The sequence below is a fragment of the Urocitellus parryii genome, chromosome X (assembly GCF_045843805.1).
Source record: "Urocitellus parryii isolate mUroPar1 chromosome X, mUroPar1.hap1, whole genome shotgun sequence".
NCBI classification, from domain to species: domain Eukaryota; kingdom Metazoa; phylum Chordata; class Mammalia; order Rodentia; family Sciuridae; genus Urocitellus; species Urocitellus parryii.
This window is the reverse complement of record NC_135547.1, coordinates 95,406,198-95,423,933: the sequence shown is the minus strand read 5'-3', so window position 1 is coordinate 95,423,933 and position 17,736 is coordinate 95,406,198. Positions and strand designations below refer to the sequence as shown.

The following is a 17,736-nucleotide window of genomic DNA, read 5'->3' as shown; positions in this document are numbered from 1 at the left end:
ATTATCTACTCACCATCTTCAAGAATATAAATTCTGTGGGAGCAGGGGTCTCACCTATCTAATTTGCCAAAGTATTCTTAGCACCTAGATCAGTGCAGGTTCTTAATAGGCATTCAATAAACATGTGCTAGAGTTGTCAAAGAAACAAATTTCCATACTTAGTAATTAAGATCCTCATTATATTTTCTTAAGAATATTTGAAGGCCTTTTTAGTTTAATGGTTGGCATCAAATGCTAGTAAAATAAAATGTCTTTATATTTCTTAATACCTTTTAAATCTTTAAAACAAGCCTAGATTAGTTTTGTCTACTAGTATATTTTTGGGAAAAATAAAAGGTATCCTTATTATTTGTTATATAGCCATTAAAAGGGCTTATTTAGATCCATATTTGCTATCACAGAAATAAGTTTGGGGTATATTGTTGAACAGAAAGGAAGTTATAAAATGTACATACAGTTATGATCCTATTTTAAGTTTGTATTTATTTTAAAAGGCATAGAAAAAATCTGGTTCTAACAATAGGCTTACATAAGAAAGCTATCTCTGGAAAGAAAAATTATGATTTTGGCTTTTTCTTTACACTTTTATGTATCATGTGAATTGTTTTAAATTTATAATCAGAAAAAGTACATTTTCATTTTGAAAAAATTAACAAATCATTATCATGCACCATAAATGTCTAGGTTCAAAATAACCAATAGTTTTTAGACTACTTGCATGATTTATATATTTTTGTGACAACTATTTCTTAATTATGGACTCTGGCTAAAATTCATCCTTAACTTTGTTTTGGCCATCAAGATACAGTAGTTTCCATTCAATTGCTATAATGACCTAAACATTGTCTAAATACTTCTTAGTACAATACCTCAATACCACTGATCCTAAACTAGAAAAAATTATGTCAGTTTTAAAAGCCAGTTATCTATTAATCATGTAACACCATTTTTGAAGGAAATGACAAACATCACCAAGACATTCTTTTAAGCACTCTGTTCCAGGCACCTGCCTTTAAAATAACACTCATAATAAGTCAGATTTTTCTTCGTTCTTCAAAACATGGTAAGAAAATAATAGCTCACATTTATAAACTAATAAAAATCAGCACCAACAAATTAATGTTATAGTCTAATATAACATAGACTCATCAAACTAAACAAAGTGGGATAAACAGAGTGATCTGAGGAGGGGAACAGGAATTCTGTAATTCTTTTCTGTACATTTCTTGGCCAAGGCTTCTGGGATATAGCTCCAATTTGCCACCCCCTACCACTCTTTACCCTTTAAATTTTGTCTTACTCATCATTTCAACTCCTTAAAGGACATGCTCTGTTTATGGAAATATTTGTAGCCAAAATGTAGGACCATTATTTCTTTCATTTGTGTATATTTGGGGAGAAGAACTAAAACTCAATCAATTAAAGATATCTTCTGAGAAGCTTTCCTTTAGCAGGGAGCCTTAAAGAAAGCATTTTCTAACACTCTGAGTAGAAGCTGAAGTCAGAGAAGGAGATCATATAGAGCCTTTGACTTTTATTCTGAGGAAAATTAAGAGCCACTTGACTATATTGTACAGAATAGTTAGGGGACCTGCAATGTTCTGAAAGATCATATCCCCTGGAAACTCATATGCTGAAATATAATCACCAATGTGATGATATTAGGAGATGGCATTTGGGGAGAGGTGTTCAGATCATGAGATCAGAGACCTCATGAATGAGGTTAGTGTCCTTATAGAAGAGACCACTGAGAGCTCCTTTGCACTTTTTGCCATGTGAAAACATAGCAAGAAGGAGCCATCTATAAGCTGGGAAGTGGTCCTTCTCTAGATACTTAATGTAAGAGCTCCTTGATCTTGTACTTCCCAGCCTCCTGTACTGTAAATATATATATATATATATATATATATATATATATATATATATATATATATATATTTCTAAGCTACTCAGTTTATGGTATTCTGTTGTAGCAGCCTGAACAGACCAAGATAGGACCTAAGACATTTATAAAAGAGGATATTAACTGAAATACTAAGAGTAGAATATAGCAGTCAAGGTGGAAGTGGAAGGACAGCTAGTAGTCTCTTGCAGTAATCCACACAAGGAGTAATGGTAGCTTAGACTGAGGGTGGTGGCAATGGAAAGTGACAAACTCCGAAGGTATTTAGAATGTGGAATTCCTAAAGGACTGTATATAGTATGTAAGAAAGGAAAAATTCAAGATGACTTCAAGGCTTTTGCTTGAGCAACTGAAAAGATAGAACTGCCTTAACTGAGATGAGAAAGACTGCAGGATGTAAATATTGAGAATCAAGACCCCAAGTTCAGTTTGGGCTATGTTACACTTTGATGGGAAGTGAGAAATTTGGGCTATGAGTCTGAAGTTCAAGGAAGAGGTCCATTTCAAGATTTAAGTGTGGAAGTCATTAGCTATATAGATGCTATTTAAAGGCACAAAACTGGGATACTGGGTGAGATCATCAATGAAATAATTGTTTCTATCTGTTTGTATTGTACAGAATTTAATTGTCAGTAAATCCCCACATGAGTTACACAAGGCACTTACACAATCCTAGAGTTTAGAAGTGTACTATTTCAGTAATTGGGAAACCATTCAAAAGACTACCAACTAGAAATAGGATCACATCAGACTTTACTCCTCATATACAATCCAATAAGCAGTTCTGTGGGTTCTACTACCATAAGCATAGTACAGATCTATCTACTTCTTTCCATCTCTTTCACTTCTCCCAAATCCCAAGCCACTATCATCTCTCACCAGGATTTTAGCAACAGTTTACCATCTTGGTCTTGCTATTTCTATCTATATTGCAATAGACTATCCTTCACCAGAGTGATCTTTCTGTAACATAGATTTGCTCGATCATTTTCTTGCTTGAAGTCCTCCAATGACTTCCCAATATACTTAGAACACAAGCTGAACTCTCATCAGGGTTTACAAACTCAACTTAATCTGGCTTCTGCAGACTTCTCTGATCACATGTTCTCACCTGAAAACTCTCTTCTTGTTACAATGTTCCAGGTCTACTGGCCTTCTTCTGGTTCCCTGAACATGCCAAGATTTCTCCTAGAAATGTAAAGCAGTTGTGTCTTCTGGTCCCTTTGTTTGAACTCTCAATTCAAATTACAATTCATAGCCAGGTGTGGTGGTGCATGCCTGTAATCCCAGTGGCTTGGGAGGCTGAGACAGTAGAATCATGAGTTCAAAGCCAGCCTTAGCAACTTAGCAAGGTCCTGAGCAACTCAGCAAAACCCTGTCTCTAAAGTACAAAAAAGGGCTGGGATGTGGCTCAATGGTTAAGTACCCCTGAGTTCAATCCCTGGTACCAAAAATAAAATTATAATTCCTTAGGAAGATCTTCCTGGAGTCTCTCTTATCTGAGTCTCTGTCTGAATTTGCACTTGTCCTGGATGACAGTGTTGGAACTCACAGAAAACTTCTGGAAGTCACCATAGGAAGTCCTATTATTTCTATTATTTGTTACCACTCACTGATATTTGTTCATATTTACCCAGCCCCTTTCCCTGTCTAGCTCATAATGTGTCAGACTCAATATGTCTAACCATTTGCCCATTTGGAAAGGATATTTCTGAATCAGATTACACTTGAGAAGGATCAAAAGCCATAAATAAAAACTGTATGTAGCTCACAAATGATGTATAATTTTTTTTTGACAAGAAATGAAAGATGTCATCTTACCCAAATCCCAGAGCTAGAAAGAGTTAGCTAATGTGGTAAAATGCTCCAAGTTTTTCTTTTCAGTTTTGTCTTAGAAGACCTTGATGTATGTGGGAGTTTCCCCAAGGGGCAAAGGAGAGAAAAGAACAAAGAATATTTCAATAAAAGGGATAAAACCAGCTAGCTGATGCTTCTTGAAAAAATTCTGTGCTTTTGGGAAGTGGACAGACTTGCAGTAAATCATAATGGATTTTCCACCAAATCCTAGTTTTCACCTGTAAAGGAATAAAAGTGGGGATAAAAAGGAAGAAACACAATGATGAAGATAGCTGGAACAGATAAAAGTGGAAAAGAGATTTCAAAAATTTTTACAAGATGAGCTGGGTGCAGTGGTACATGCCTATGATCTCAGCTACTTGAAGGCTGAGGCAGGAGGATAACAAATTCAAGGCCAACCTGGGCAACTTAGCAAGCCTCTGTCTCAAAATAGTTTTAAAAAGCCAAAAAGGCTGGGAATGTAAGTCAGTAGCAGAATGCCCCTGGGTTCAATCCCTAGTACCACTTAAAACAATTTTTTAAGGTGAAAAGCAGATCAAGGATTGGCAACTGACTTGGTAGAGCAGAGGAAAGGAAACTGAGCTCAAAGTGTCTATCTGGCAGGGGATGAAAGGGAAAGTATCATTGAGAGACCAATCCATGTGGCCTGCAAAATTCCTAAGAGACTCCTAAGTGCAACATTCAGGTGCCAATAAAGGCAGGGATAAAGTGTGGCATTGAAAACAAGGACTGTTGGAAACTATAATTAAAGCAAGAGTTGAGGGACCCCCAAGTATCTTCTTCCACACTGTGTTTCTCCCTTTAGGAAGTAAAGAATAGCTCTATTTGACTAATTCTAAAGAGATTGCAGTCATGGAGAGGTGGCATAATGGAGACAGAGAAGAACCTGAATTTGAGAGCACTCAGCCCCCTTCCTTCCCCTTTTCTCTTTCCAGAACATCAGTGGCCATGTTTAAACTCTCCTACCTTCTCTGATCCCATCCTCCTTTCTACTAGGGAAAGGAAAATATAGGATTCTTCTCTAATATCATAAATGTTTACAGAGAAATCTCCAGATTTCAGCTTCTGGGGATTCCCCAATGAAGAAGGAGCTTCAGAAGCTGATTGATTGTGCAATGAAACCCACCAATCAACAAGACTCCCCTTCCCAACCAAAGTGTCCAACATTAAGGACAGAAGTCAAAATGGGGGGTGGGGTGGGGGGAGAACAGGAGAACAAGAGAAACAGACAGTTCAGGGAGCAGAGGGCAAGATGTGAGCTAAAAGGATATATTATTCTCCTGAAAAGAGAACAGAGGATTACAAAAAAGGAAATGTATGGCCTCAAAACATGTGCTTGGAATTAAAAAATATGAGAGTGGTAGAATGATGCAGTTAGATGGTTTGGAACACAAAGTGGAGTAAATCCCCTGATAAATACATCTAATGAAAATGAGAAAATTTGAGACAGAAAATGTCCAAATGTGGGAGATCTGAAATCTTAATAATAGGAGTTCTCATAAGATAAAAACGAAAATGGAACAGAGGAAATTATTAAATAACTAATAAAAAATTCTCAGAAACAAAGGGAAGAGCCTGCAAAGTAGAAGAGCCCACAAAGTGGTAACCACACTGAATTCACATATGAACACTTGAAGGCTGAGGCAGGAGGATAATAAATAAAAGGCCAGCCTGGGCAACTTAGCAAGCCTCTGTCTCCAAATATTAAAGTCCCTATCATGAACTTCCAGAACATCAGAGATAAAGAGCAGATCCTGAGAGCATACAGAAAGAACAGGTAGTAATGAAAACTAAGATTACGCTAAATTCTCAATCATCACAACAGGTAGTTATCATTTATCTATAAATGATAAATCAAGAAAAAATATTATGCACATCCTAAATGCCTGCAAAAGCAGCTAGAAGGGTTAAAGGCAGCCATTGATATGGCCAGAGAATGCCATTGATGGAATAAGCTCATCAGAATGATTGGATTATTTTTATTATATTTAAATTAAAAATGTAAGGGGTGTTAAAAGCAGGTGACAGATCCTAAAACATGCTTTTCTAGGTAGTAAACATGGAAACATCCATCTTGGAAAGAAAGGAGTGCTACTAATTGGGAGCTTGCTCACTTGGAATTAGTCTCTGAGTCTTCCTCCCTGCTCCCAAATTCTGCATTTAGCTTCTTCCATGGACCACTGATATGGTGAGATTTTTCCTGCCATCATTTGCTATTCTGATACACACTATACCTGTAACATGAAGTTATGAGAGAGCCCTAGGATACAAGGGAGATCTCCTGTTCTAAAAACAGAGCAGGTTGGAAAAGAAGTCAGGAGAAACAATTCAGAGATGGAGAAAGGTTTGAACATCAGGTAAATGAGGACAAGTAGGCTACTCAGTGCTTATAGTTAGCCTCGAAGGTTATTACCCCTGTCACTCATCATAGAGTCCTCCCTCTGGCCCATGACTAGATACATCATTTGCCAAATCCAAGCCATCCTTTCAAAATAGTTTGGAAAAGCCTGTGAATTATATAGAAAATATATTACCTTATTTCATTGTCATATTGGGCTTTCACTAAAAAATATGATCCAGATTCTCCACCTGAGTTCCCTACTTTATTCCTCTCCAAAGGACATTTGGGTCTTGCTAAAACTCTGATTGACAGATTTGCTACTCTGGAAGAAATTCATTTTAAAAGTCTTTGAAGGCAATTCCAAAGAAGAACTTTCTATGGCAACATTGTTGGAATCAGTGCAGAGCCTTCCAGGGTGACTGCCCTAAAGGGCAATGCTAATTCTGGCTTTTAAGTGTTTCTATGCTTGTTAAAAAGTCAGCCTCCTTACTTTCAAGTCCCAGTTCACAGTGCTAAAGTGTTTTCCTAAAGCCTCCATAAATTCTTCTTTCCCTTTGAAACTTCAGCAATCTACCATTACCTTCACTACACAAACCATGAGACATGTTTGTGCAAGAAGGGGGAGGGAAGGCAATTTCTCTGGTTCCTCTCTAAATAATAATGGCCCCCAAACATGCTCCCTGATGCTTTGCTAGGTGGGAGTTCTTAGAAGTGAGTCTAATGGGACATTTGACTGATGTTCATGCTCCCCCTTCCAAAAATGATGAATAACTTGAAAACTGCAGAAGCCATCCATCTCCTTGCCACAGGGAATAATGCTGAGCTGCTTTATTTCTACCTTCTACAGAGGTTAAGAAAAAAGGGTTAGTGGAGGCTATATTTTACTGAAGAGGAACCTGCTTCCTCTCTTTTGCAAAGGCTATCTCATCACTTTAGGGGAATGGGTTGAAAAATAGAAAAGACAGAGAAAATCCATATTTGACTCACTTAGTTATGTTTGGTTTCAGGTCATTACCAGCAAACCTGGAGGTGCACCCTGAGACACCTTGTAAAATTCTTCCAGGCCAGAAAACTTTAAAAAAAAAAAAAAAAAAAAAAAAAAAAAAAAAAAAAAAAACTAGAGTTCTGGGCCACTGCATTGACTGGTCACAAAAAGTTTGGGCTGGCAAAATGGCATTGCTCAAGCTGCCAATGAGTAACTGGTTATCTCTAAATTCCAATTGTGGATTCAACACAGAGCTCTTTGGTAAGGTGGGTTACAGCTGCCAAGTACGGACTGTGCATACTGTGCTCTGTTGGTCCACAGAGTTTGGGATTATGTAAAAGAACTACAAATTTGACTATAAAACACCTTACATCTGGAAGGACAAAATTCATCTGGGTGGGTAGGTATGAATGTGTGACACAATGAAGAAGAAAGAAAGGGGGCATGGTGAAGAGAGAGAGAGAGACTGAGAAAGCAAGCATTCTTCTCTGAAAACTTTATCAGTACATCAGTCTGAAACATCAGCAGCCACAAGGCTCAATGCTGTCCTTCAGCCTCATTGCCAGGTATTGTTGGGTGAAATTACATATGCATCCAAACCCTGCCTCTGGGAAGGGTGGGGGGCAGGGCTGGGGAGAACATAATGAGATGATTTTAAAGCCCTGTTAACTTTTTCCATTTTAATAGATCTTTCTGGATGAGGCACCAACTCTCTTGGGAGGCCAGTTCTAAGGCATTCCATGGAACCCAAAGCCAGCTATAAAAGATTGGCTTGGGGCAGAGCTGATGGGGAAAGAGTTGCACTTGAATTTCTAGTTATTCCAAGTCTAGATTCAGAAGGCCTCAATTAGGGGAGGAAGCCACCTATTTACACTCCAGTCCCACAAGAAACTCAGGATGGAATGACCTCAGAACTCTCTTCATCTTTTATGGTTTGAGAGTCAGAATTTCTTGCCTATTAGTAGTGACGAGCATTTACATTCAAATTAAGGCTCAGAGGGGTTGAGGAAATACACCAAGACCACATAACCAGAAGCAGCAGAACTAGACTTCAGAGTCAGGTCTGGTGGATCCCAAGCCCCGGGTTTTCTCCTCCATGAACAATACATCAGCACAGGATAAGTCTGTGAGGCTGCAAAGATGAATGAGACATAGTCCCTACCCCTAGGAGCTGAGATAGAAACAAAGAGGGCATCTTAGGGAGTTTTTGTTCTAATTCCATTTGAGACTCACTTTGGACTTAAGCATGTTCTTGCAGTGAGACTCTCCTTAGACCTCCATGTTTGCATTTATGAAATGAGGAATAATGGCTACCATCAATTAAAATACACCTGTTAATATGCTCAAGAATGTACAAAATATTCTTAGGTCCTTAGTACTATGTCAAGGCAAAGTGTCACTCCTATTATTAATGGGTAATAGGCACTGCTACAAAGAACATTTAAGTCTGATGTTCTGTGCATTAGTGAAATGAATTTGTGTAGTGAGTAAGGTGACCTCATACTAGCTCTCACCATACAAACTGATGGGGACTGGAGCAACTGAAGGTGAAAAGATTTTGAGGTCCAGATCTTGGCTTGGATTGTGCTAATTAGGAAAAGACCTAGCTGAATTACAATAACAATGGGAACGGAGCAGACAAGAAATCTTAGTACCAAAACACCAGGTCAGGAGAAACAACTGGGTAACAACCAGTGGGTGAAAGAAAGTACCCAATTCTTCAGTCATACAGTCTTTCATCTTGTGATCTGAATCCATGCAACAGTGCCACTTGACAACTGCCTGGACTTATCACAAAGCAGGTAAATCTACCCTTGGGCAGAGTGTGCACTGAACAAAATCAACAAACTCCATGCCTGCCTCCCATGGGAGACTGCAGACGTCAGAGGGGGTTCTGGCTTAGCATGCCATGAGGAGGCTGTGCAGAAAGAGACTCTGGTCAAGGCTCTGTAAAGCTCTGTGGAGTCTGTGGGGAACAATAAGAATGCAGAATATAAATGTAAGCTGCAGGCTGATGGGCCCATTAGGAATTAGGGCAGTCTTTGAAAGGAATCTGCGGAGATGATGCAAAACACCAAGCATGTGACCCAAATCATGGCAGGGCATATTGGAAGGAGAAGGGAATGGGAATGAGACATTTTCTAATCTGATTAGTCTGAAGTTTCCCCTGAGTGTGGAGAAGGGTCACCACACAATTAGAGGCAAAGTTAGACTGAACATGGTCTGCTTAGCAGTGGAGAGGGGTGAACTCCTTAAAGCTAAGCTGGGCAGGGAGGCAGATGTGTTTAGAGACAGAAACAACTTTGAAAGCAAGTTACAGAATCTTTTTTTTTTGCATTTAATGTCAAATTGTAAAGGCAAAGACAAAATAGTCTGCTGAGAGAATGGGAGGATGATGACTTGGTGGCCTCAGCACTGGCTAAGAAACCTCTAGGTCCTCCAGAGGCCAGGCTCCCACATTACTGGACTTTCTAGGACAACTCGTCCTCAGGCCCATCAAGAGATAATCTAATAAACATCCCAGCTTCCTGACTAGAAGACAGCTTAATGTGTGAAAAGCATCCAGATCCAACTATTGAAAAACAAGGCTTCCTTCATAAAGAAGGACACAGGATTCTCCCAGTTCATTTCTAAGTCAGACTGTGTGGTCTATGGTCCCTTACTTCAACTTCTCTCTTAGACCCTAGTCAATAGTTAGCATCAGGTGCTGTGTTGGGTACTTTATATACATTATCTCAATTACTCCTTTGAATTAGTAGGAAGTAAATACTATTGTTTGTTTGTGTTAGTCAACTTTTTTTGCTGTGACCAAAATACCTGACAAACAACTTAAAGGATGAAAAAGTTTATTTTGGCTTCCAGTTTCAGTCCATGGTTGGCCAGTCTATTGCTTTGGATCTGAGGTGAGGTAGCACATTGTGGTGAAAGGAGGTGGTAGAGGGAAGCTGCTCAACTCATGGCAGTCAGGAAGGAAGGGTGGGGAAGAGGTCAGGGACAAGATGTCTTGTCCCCAAGGGCATACCCTCAGTGACCTACTTCCTTCAAAAATGCCCCTCTTGTCTTCAGTTTCCACCTCCTCCCAATAGTCCATTTAAATTATTCATCCCTCAGTGAAATAATCCACTGGTGAGGTCAGAGCCCTCATGATCCAGTCACTTCTCAAAAGCCCCACCTCTGGACATTACTACATTGGAGACCAAGTCTTTAACCATGAGCTTTTGGGAGACATTCTGAACCAAATCATAACACTCTTTTTATTTTAATTTTTTTTTATTATTAGTTGTTCAAAACATTACAAAGCTCTTGACATATCATATTTCATACATTATATTCAAGTGGGTTATGAACTCCCATTTTTACCCCGTATACAGATTGCAGAATCACATCAGTTACACATCCACGTTTTTACATATTGCTATACTAGTGTCTGTTGTATTCTGCTGCCTTTCCTATCCTCTACTATCCCCCTCCCCTCCCCTCCCCTCCCATCTTCTCTCTCTACCCCATCTACTGTAATTCATTTCTCTCCTTGTTTTCCCTTTCTCCTCACTTCCTCTTATATGTAATTTTGTATAACAATGAGGGTCTCCTTCCATTTCCAATAACACTCTTTTTAGAGGTAAGGAATCTGAGATTTAAGCAGGTCCAAACTCTTGCTCAAGATCACATAGCTAGTAAGTAGATTCAAAGAATATGAAAAACAAGGTAGGGGAGTAAAACTGCCAAGATGTGACAATTCATTGATTGTTTACTGGTGGTAAATTAAAGGGGTTAGAAGCAAGTGTTTGCGACTGAATGGATCAAAAGTCAAGTCACAACTCTTCATTATAAGGTAAGGGATAAAAAGAGAAACATAAATAACCAAGCAAATGTGAGGGGGATTCATGGATATGGTGGCATTTGAAATGGGTCTTGAAGGAAGAGCCGGCTTTCAGTAGGTAAAGAAAATTGGGAGCTATTTCCAATGAAAGAAATAGCCAGATAAAAGGCAAAAAAGTAGGAAAACATGAGAAATATGTATAAAATGCTAGATGGCCCAATTTCACTGGCATATCGGGAAAATGAAGGAGTGCTTTGGGAATGTGATAACTACAGAGAATCCTGACTCCTAGGCATGCGTACTTCATCTCAGGTCTTTTACACCAGGATGACTTATTTATCTTTCATACTACTACTAGAAAATAAAAGAAAATGAGCTAAAACTAACAAACAAACAAAACAAATAGAACCGATAGTCTAGAAAATTACTCCAGGTCAATGTAACACATATACACACACACATCCAACGGGCTTTGCCCTTCTCTTGATTCTCCTCCTGATGCTTGGACCCTAGTTCTCCAAATGGGAATTTGTTTTTATCTGTTCCTTTAGTTTATCCTTTAGTCTCAGACAAAGGACACCCCACCCAACCCCTGCTTGAGAACAACACTCCAACTGGAAACCCTAAGTCCCATGATGAAGAAGGAGGAAAAGTAGTTTAAAACTAAAGACATTGGTCTTAGGAAGCAATGAGATACTACAAAAGGTTTGTGAATAGAAGAGTGACACAATGATATTTTTGCTCTTAGAAGATATTTAGTTGTAGTCTGTAAAGGTAGATTTAAAAATTTAGACACTGGTGGAAGAAAGACCAAGGTGGAGGACCTGAAATAGTCAAGAAGAAATGTAGATCAGAACAAGTGTAATGATAATGATAATGAAGAGGAGACAGTGGGTATAGGCAGTAGGAAGGAGGTAGAACTCTTAAGACATCCTAATATATTGGCTATTGACAATTATTCAAAATTGATAGAAGTGGGCTAGGGTTTTAGCTCAGGGGTAGAGCACTTACATAGCATGTATAAGGTCCTGGGTTTGATCTCTAGTACAAAAGAAAATTTGTTAGAATCAAGGCATGCACATTTAAAAGGTTCAGGGATCAAGTCACAATGCTGCTTCTTCTAGACTGTAAGACCTTATTTCTCTAAACCTCAACATCCTCATGTATAAGACAGGAAGGATAATAGTTCTGACCACACTACGTTATTCTCAAAAAATAAATAAAATAATGCATCCAAAGCAATGATTACAATACCTAGCATGAAGCCAAAAATGTCAAAATTATCAAGACATCTAAGTCAGTGGAGGAGCTGGAGCAATACCATAGGAAACATAAAAGATGACCAGAATCTTAGGAATGGGACAGGTGCTGCCAGAAAGTCAGAAGTCATGTTCAATAGAAGCAATGTGTTTTAGAAAGCAATTCATTATGCTTTCCTTTTATGGCATCATAATCTGTATATTATTTTTTATATAGTGCTCCAGCAAGTCCTATGCTAATAACCCTAGATCCTTTTACCACATGTTTTTAGTCATCAGGAACTACTGCTTCAAAAAACCTACCCCAAATTTTACATCTAATGTTCTCATAATCAGTCAAGTTGTACATTTAATTTTGTCTCAGAAACCTATATATATGTAAGTGTGTGATAATTTCAAAATGATAATAATTCATAATAGGCTCTCTAACATTTAAAATCATGACTAACTTCTCCTTTTATACTATTTAAATGGAAGTGGCTCTTCAATGATATAATCAAAATAGTTATGGTCAATTTAAGGGTAATTAAAGGGAGATGTAAAAGCAGAAATTGTCTCTAAAACAAAAATATGCAGAAGAATCCCATCATGGGGATATCTTACTTACCTGGATAGTAAGTTTCTTAGAAGATCATCACTCAAAGGTAACCTGGAGGACTTGCACAGCCTTTGGATGTCTTTGGTGGGTAATACATGTTTTCTACATTAAAACAAAATGTATTGACTTTTATATACTTTGTGTCTCTCTGGTAAAATTGCATGTTATAAGAAAAAAAATACAAATGTGATATGTCCTAAAAATATGCACATGAAAGTAAGTCTGAGAACTTGTATTGGAGTTCATAGTAAGGAAAAACAGTCATATTGCATTTCACCAACTTTTTCCATTTTAGAGGTCACCAGATTCTGTCCTTATGAAGGCCTCTCCTTCAAAATTCAGATTCTTGGTTGGTGATAGTACTGCCTATTAAGGCTGTAACCACGAGTGTTGCTCTTAGTAATCGATCTGCATTCTTGACCACTAGTCAAAAACAGTTTTGATATCTGAAAACATCTCCTAATTTGACAGGCATCTAGAGCCTCCAACACAAGTATGATATGACTTGAGGGCATTTTTCTGGTCTTTTTTTTGGATCCAAACCCAGCTGGGGCCTTAACATTCACTTTGATTTTGTCCAATGCAAGTCAAAACGACTCTAGAGGAGGCCCAATGGTCATTTCAGTAGTCTCACTTGGCCGATGTTTTCCCAGGCACTATGCAAAATGAGAAACAACAAGAAAGAAAGTGGGCTCTTTTCTTTGCAATGAGAATGTTGATATCTCCAATCAAAGGTTGTTGGATCTATAAGAACCCCATGCTGTCTGATTAAGCAACCCCAATACTCCCAAGAAGTTTTCATTTAGCAACGGAGGGTCAGTTTCCTCACCCTGGGGAAGGGGCACCACCATGGTTGAAGGTAGAGCCAGAATTATGCAAAGACCAGTCCAAAGATCCTCTGGGAGGTTCAAGGAACCTTAAAGCTTTAATGAAAAATAATATTTCAATAAGGATGCATTATAGATTAGACAAACTATGGCATCTTCAAAGATACTTAGGGCATGTAGCTGGTCATTTGGGTGTAGACTTCAAGTCTGGGGATGAACAAGGGGGTCAGAGGGAAGAGAAATGGCAGTGGTATGTAGGAAAAGGGCTAGAAGCTAGAGTGAGAACTAAGATTTTTCTAACTCCAGATAAAATCAATAATTTTTACGTCTCCCCACTATATCAGATCTATGGATAAGATGAAATCCAAAACATAGTGAGATGTTTGGATCCATTTGTACATAACAATGGTTTAAAAAAACTGTACACACACATGTTCACTGTACTAGAAATAGATTGCGCTAAACATCATTACATTTAAGAAGAAATGATTTATTCTAAATTTTATTTATTTATTCATTTTAGTTGTTGATGGACTTCTATTTTTTATTTACATGTGGTGCTGAGAATCGAACCCAGTGCCTCACACATTCGAGGCAAGCACTCTACCACTGAGCTACAACCCCAGCCCCAAGAAGAATAATTTCAAAGAAATTCTGTAGAAAGTTTAATTATAAATTCCCTGCCCTGTGTATTATAAAAGTCACATTTATAAATCCCAATTAGTACTAAAACAATTTAAGAAGATATCTTGGAATTAAATCTGCTAATGTCTTGATTTACTATGCTTCAGTTGAAAACTTCTAGAAGCAAATGAAAATAAAAGGGGAGAGCCTATTCTTTTAAAGACATAGGGCCTCCCCTGTCCCCTAAGTATTTAAGGTGTCTTTGCTAAAAGGTAGAGTATGATGAGACATATCAATTTTCTTTTTGCCCTTTTGGATGAATATAAATTCCTTCATTACTCAGGTTCACATAAACTTAAATGATTTATTAGAATCAATAAAACGAAGCTTACTTTTCTCGATCTTCATACACACAGTTAAAAATGAGTCTGTCAAAATTTTCAAATATATTTTTCTTGAGCTTTTCATGGGCCTGTGCAATTAAGATATTCACATCTGTACTCATGTCCTCAGGCACACGGTAGTGGCGTGCAATGGTGATAACCTCCTGGTCTATAAGCCTCCCAGATGTTACATTCATCAATAAATCTCTGTAAAGGAAATGGGAAAATGATATCTAAGAATATTTTACCTCTCCTTCTATTAAAAAGATCCAAATTTCATTTCATGAAACTTTTACCAACAGTGTAGAGGTCAGAAAATTAAAGTCTTTTAACTTAATTCTTATACTTTAGCAGCAGGAAGGTACAAATGCTAGAATGAAAAATCATCAGTACTATGGTTTATAAGCAAAATGGCATTTTTTCCAGAGTCAAATTTCTATCAGGTAACAGCCTACAACCAAGAAGTAAATTGTTGAAGTCCTTGAATGGTCAAAATACCTGTCACTAAGTTCATGACTTTAAAAATGTCTATTAAACTTCCTTACACAAAATAGTAACTGACTTAGGTTTCTGGTTTCCCAGGACACAAAATTTATGAATCAATAAATCAGAACTGTGTTTTGGGGATGGGGAAAGCAATTATGCACTTTTCTGTAATAAAAAGTAAAAACTTAAAAATAAGAGGAAAGTTAAAAGAGTTATGTAAGGATACATTTGTCTGACTCTTTAGAAGGCAAATGGCAGTGAGATTATTCAGCAGAGATAAAAATAAATAACAACAACATATTAACAATGGAGGCCCAAAGCATAACAAGACTATTTTGTTTTCAGCATGTCCTGTATGAAGCTATAGACTATGGTAGCATACATTAGGAAGAATTATATAAGTGATTAAAATGCAAAAATATTATGGTGGTTACATGAATTAGCTTCCATAAGAAAAACTTTCTTACTTGAAATAATTCAACTCCCCAAACTCCCAAATAATTCAACTCCCCAAAATCCCAAATAAAGGAATAAAATTTTATTCTAGATTGGTTTTTCAGAAGAATGGCTTTTAGTTCTTTTAGATAATTCTGGCCATTATCACTATCATTTAAGAATTCTAGCTGGGTACAATGGCACATACCTGTAATCCCAGTGGCTCAGGAGGCCGAGGCAAGAGGATTGATTACAAATTCAATCAAGCCTCAGCAACTTAGTGAGGCCCTAAACAACTCAGTGAGACCCTGTCTCTAAATGAAATTTAAAAAAAGGTAAAAATGGCTGTGGGTCAGTGGTTAAGCACCCCTGGGTTCAATCTCCAGTACAAAAAAAAAAAATTCTAGGTTCCCCTAGAATTTCTTTAGATTGAGTCTAAGAAAGCCCATAATGTTCTTTCCAAAGGAAATGCATTTTACCTACATCTACTTCTCAAGATTTTGAGTTTTTTGGTTTGGTTTTATATTTTTAATGGGAAATGAGGGCCAAATTCAATCAAGGGGAGCCCACAATTTCAGAGAGTCAGGTCAGATAATCAATCAGGAAATCTGACAAGGGGATCACTCTATGGAAAACACTATAAAAGATACTCTGGCATCTAAACTTTTCAGTCCATACTCCAAGCATACAGATGAGATCTCAAAGCTGCAAGATTGTAGAGCCAATTGAATGAAATGAGTAATAGCAATAACAACCTCTACCATTTACTGTGGTCTTGCTATATGCCTGGTCATCTGCTGCCAGGTACTTTTAGCATGGATTGTCTCATCTGACCTAAGAGGTAAGGTACTATTATCATCGCCATTTTACAGATGAGAACACTGAGACACAGAAATGTTAAGTTATCCACCCAATATCACAAAATCCAGAATGAAAACGCTGTCTGGCTTCAAAGCCCATGCTTCTGTATATTCCTCTATCCCCAGTCCTCCGTTGGGAAAGAAGATAGAATAGAAGTGGAGTGGAGCTCAGGTGAAACTTCCTAAAGGCAGTGGATTTTGAGCTGATTTTTTTCAATGTCCCTCTCTTCCTTTTACTATCCATGCTATAGTTTGAATGTGTGTTCCCAAAGTTCATGGGTTGGAAATCTAATCCTCCAATTCATGTGTTAATGGTTAGAAGATAGACTTTCAGGAGGTAATCAGGATTAGATGAGGTCATGAAGGTAAGGTAGGGCCCCTATGATGGCATTAGCAGCTTTATAAGAAGAGGAAGAGAGACCTGAGCTAGTAAGCTTGCTGTTGTGCCATGTGATACCTCCCACCATGTCATGATGCAGCAAGGCCCTCACAAAATGCCAAGCAGATGCCCACATCATGCTCTTGGACTTCACACACTCCAGAATCATGAGCCCAACATGTGTCTATTTATTGTAAATTACTGTGTCTCAGGTATCTTGTAATAGCAACAGAAAATGGAATAAGACAATTCATTACCTCTCCTTTGAGGACTATCCTTAGCCAGCACAAAAAGGTAAGAGAAAATAATTTCAGAAACATTGAGTCACCAGCCATCTCTGACAGGGTGGGTAACTGATCATAGAAGAGGTGCTACAAGGAAAGCCCTGGCTCATTTGCAGCATTGGTCATGGAATAATCAGTCACGATCATACATAAAATGAAAGACTATACAACTATTAATGCTTTGTTGATTGGTATTTGTTTGTATAAAAGATGTCTAGGCAGGGACTGGGGTTATGGCTCAGTGTTAGATAGAGCACTTGCCTAGCATGTGAGGCCCTGGGTTCAATCCTCAGCACCACATAAAAATAAATAAATAAAATAAAGGTATTGTGTCCATCTACAACTGGAAAAAAAAAGAGATGTTTGGGCTATGTTGATGTAACATTATCCCAGTGAAACTCAATATATAGGTGCATATAGAGTCATAAGGAGAAAGAAAACACAGGGACGAGATGGACCAAAACATCAATAGCAGTATCCTTCATTGCCAAGATTTCTTTTTTTAAAAGGCATTTTCATTTTTCTCAGCTTTTGTAACAATCAAATATTACTTTCATTATCAGAAATAAAACCTTTCAAACAGCTTTTTCCTTTTGCAAGTAGACTAGTGTGTGAAGAGGAGCAAGCAGCACACACCCAAGGACAAGGAAAAAAAAAAAAACATGTGCAGCAATAACTAGAAACTTTCCACACAC

The 17,736-nt window shown here is 37.9% G+C and overlaps 1 protein-coding gene across 1 annotated transcript in view; it reads right to left on the bottom strand.

Moving 5' to 3' along the window:
* Efhc2 (EF-hand domain containing 2) overlaps positions 1 to 17,736 on the bottom strand; it is a 209,333-nt gene that overhangs the window by 24,126 nt on the left and 167,471 nt on the right. Inside the window, exons 18-19 of the mRNA XM_026387597.2 lie at positions 14,607 to 14,804; positions 12,773 to 12,865 (exon numbers count right to left, since the gene is read on the bottom strand). Of these exons, the coding sequence (XP_026243382.2) occupies positions 12,773 to 12,865; positions 14,607 to 14,804 (291 nt within the window). The remainder of the gene's footprint in view (positions 1 to 12,772; positions 12,866 to 14,606; positions 14,805 to 17,736) is intronic.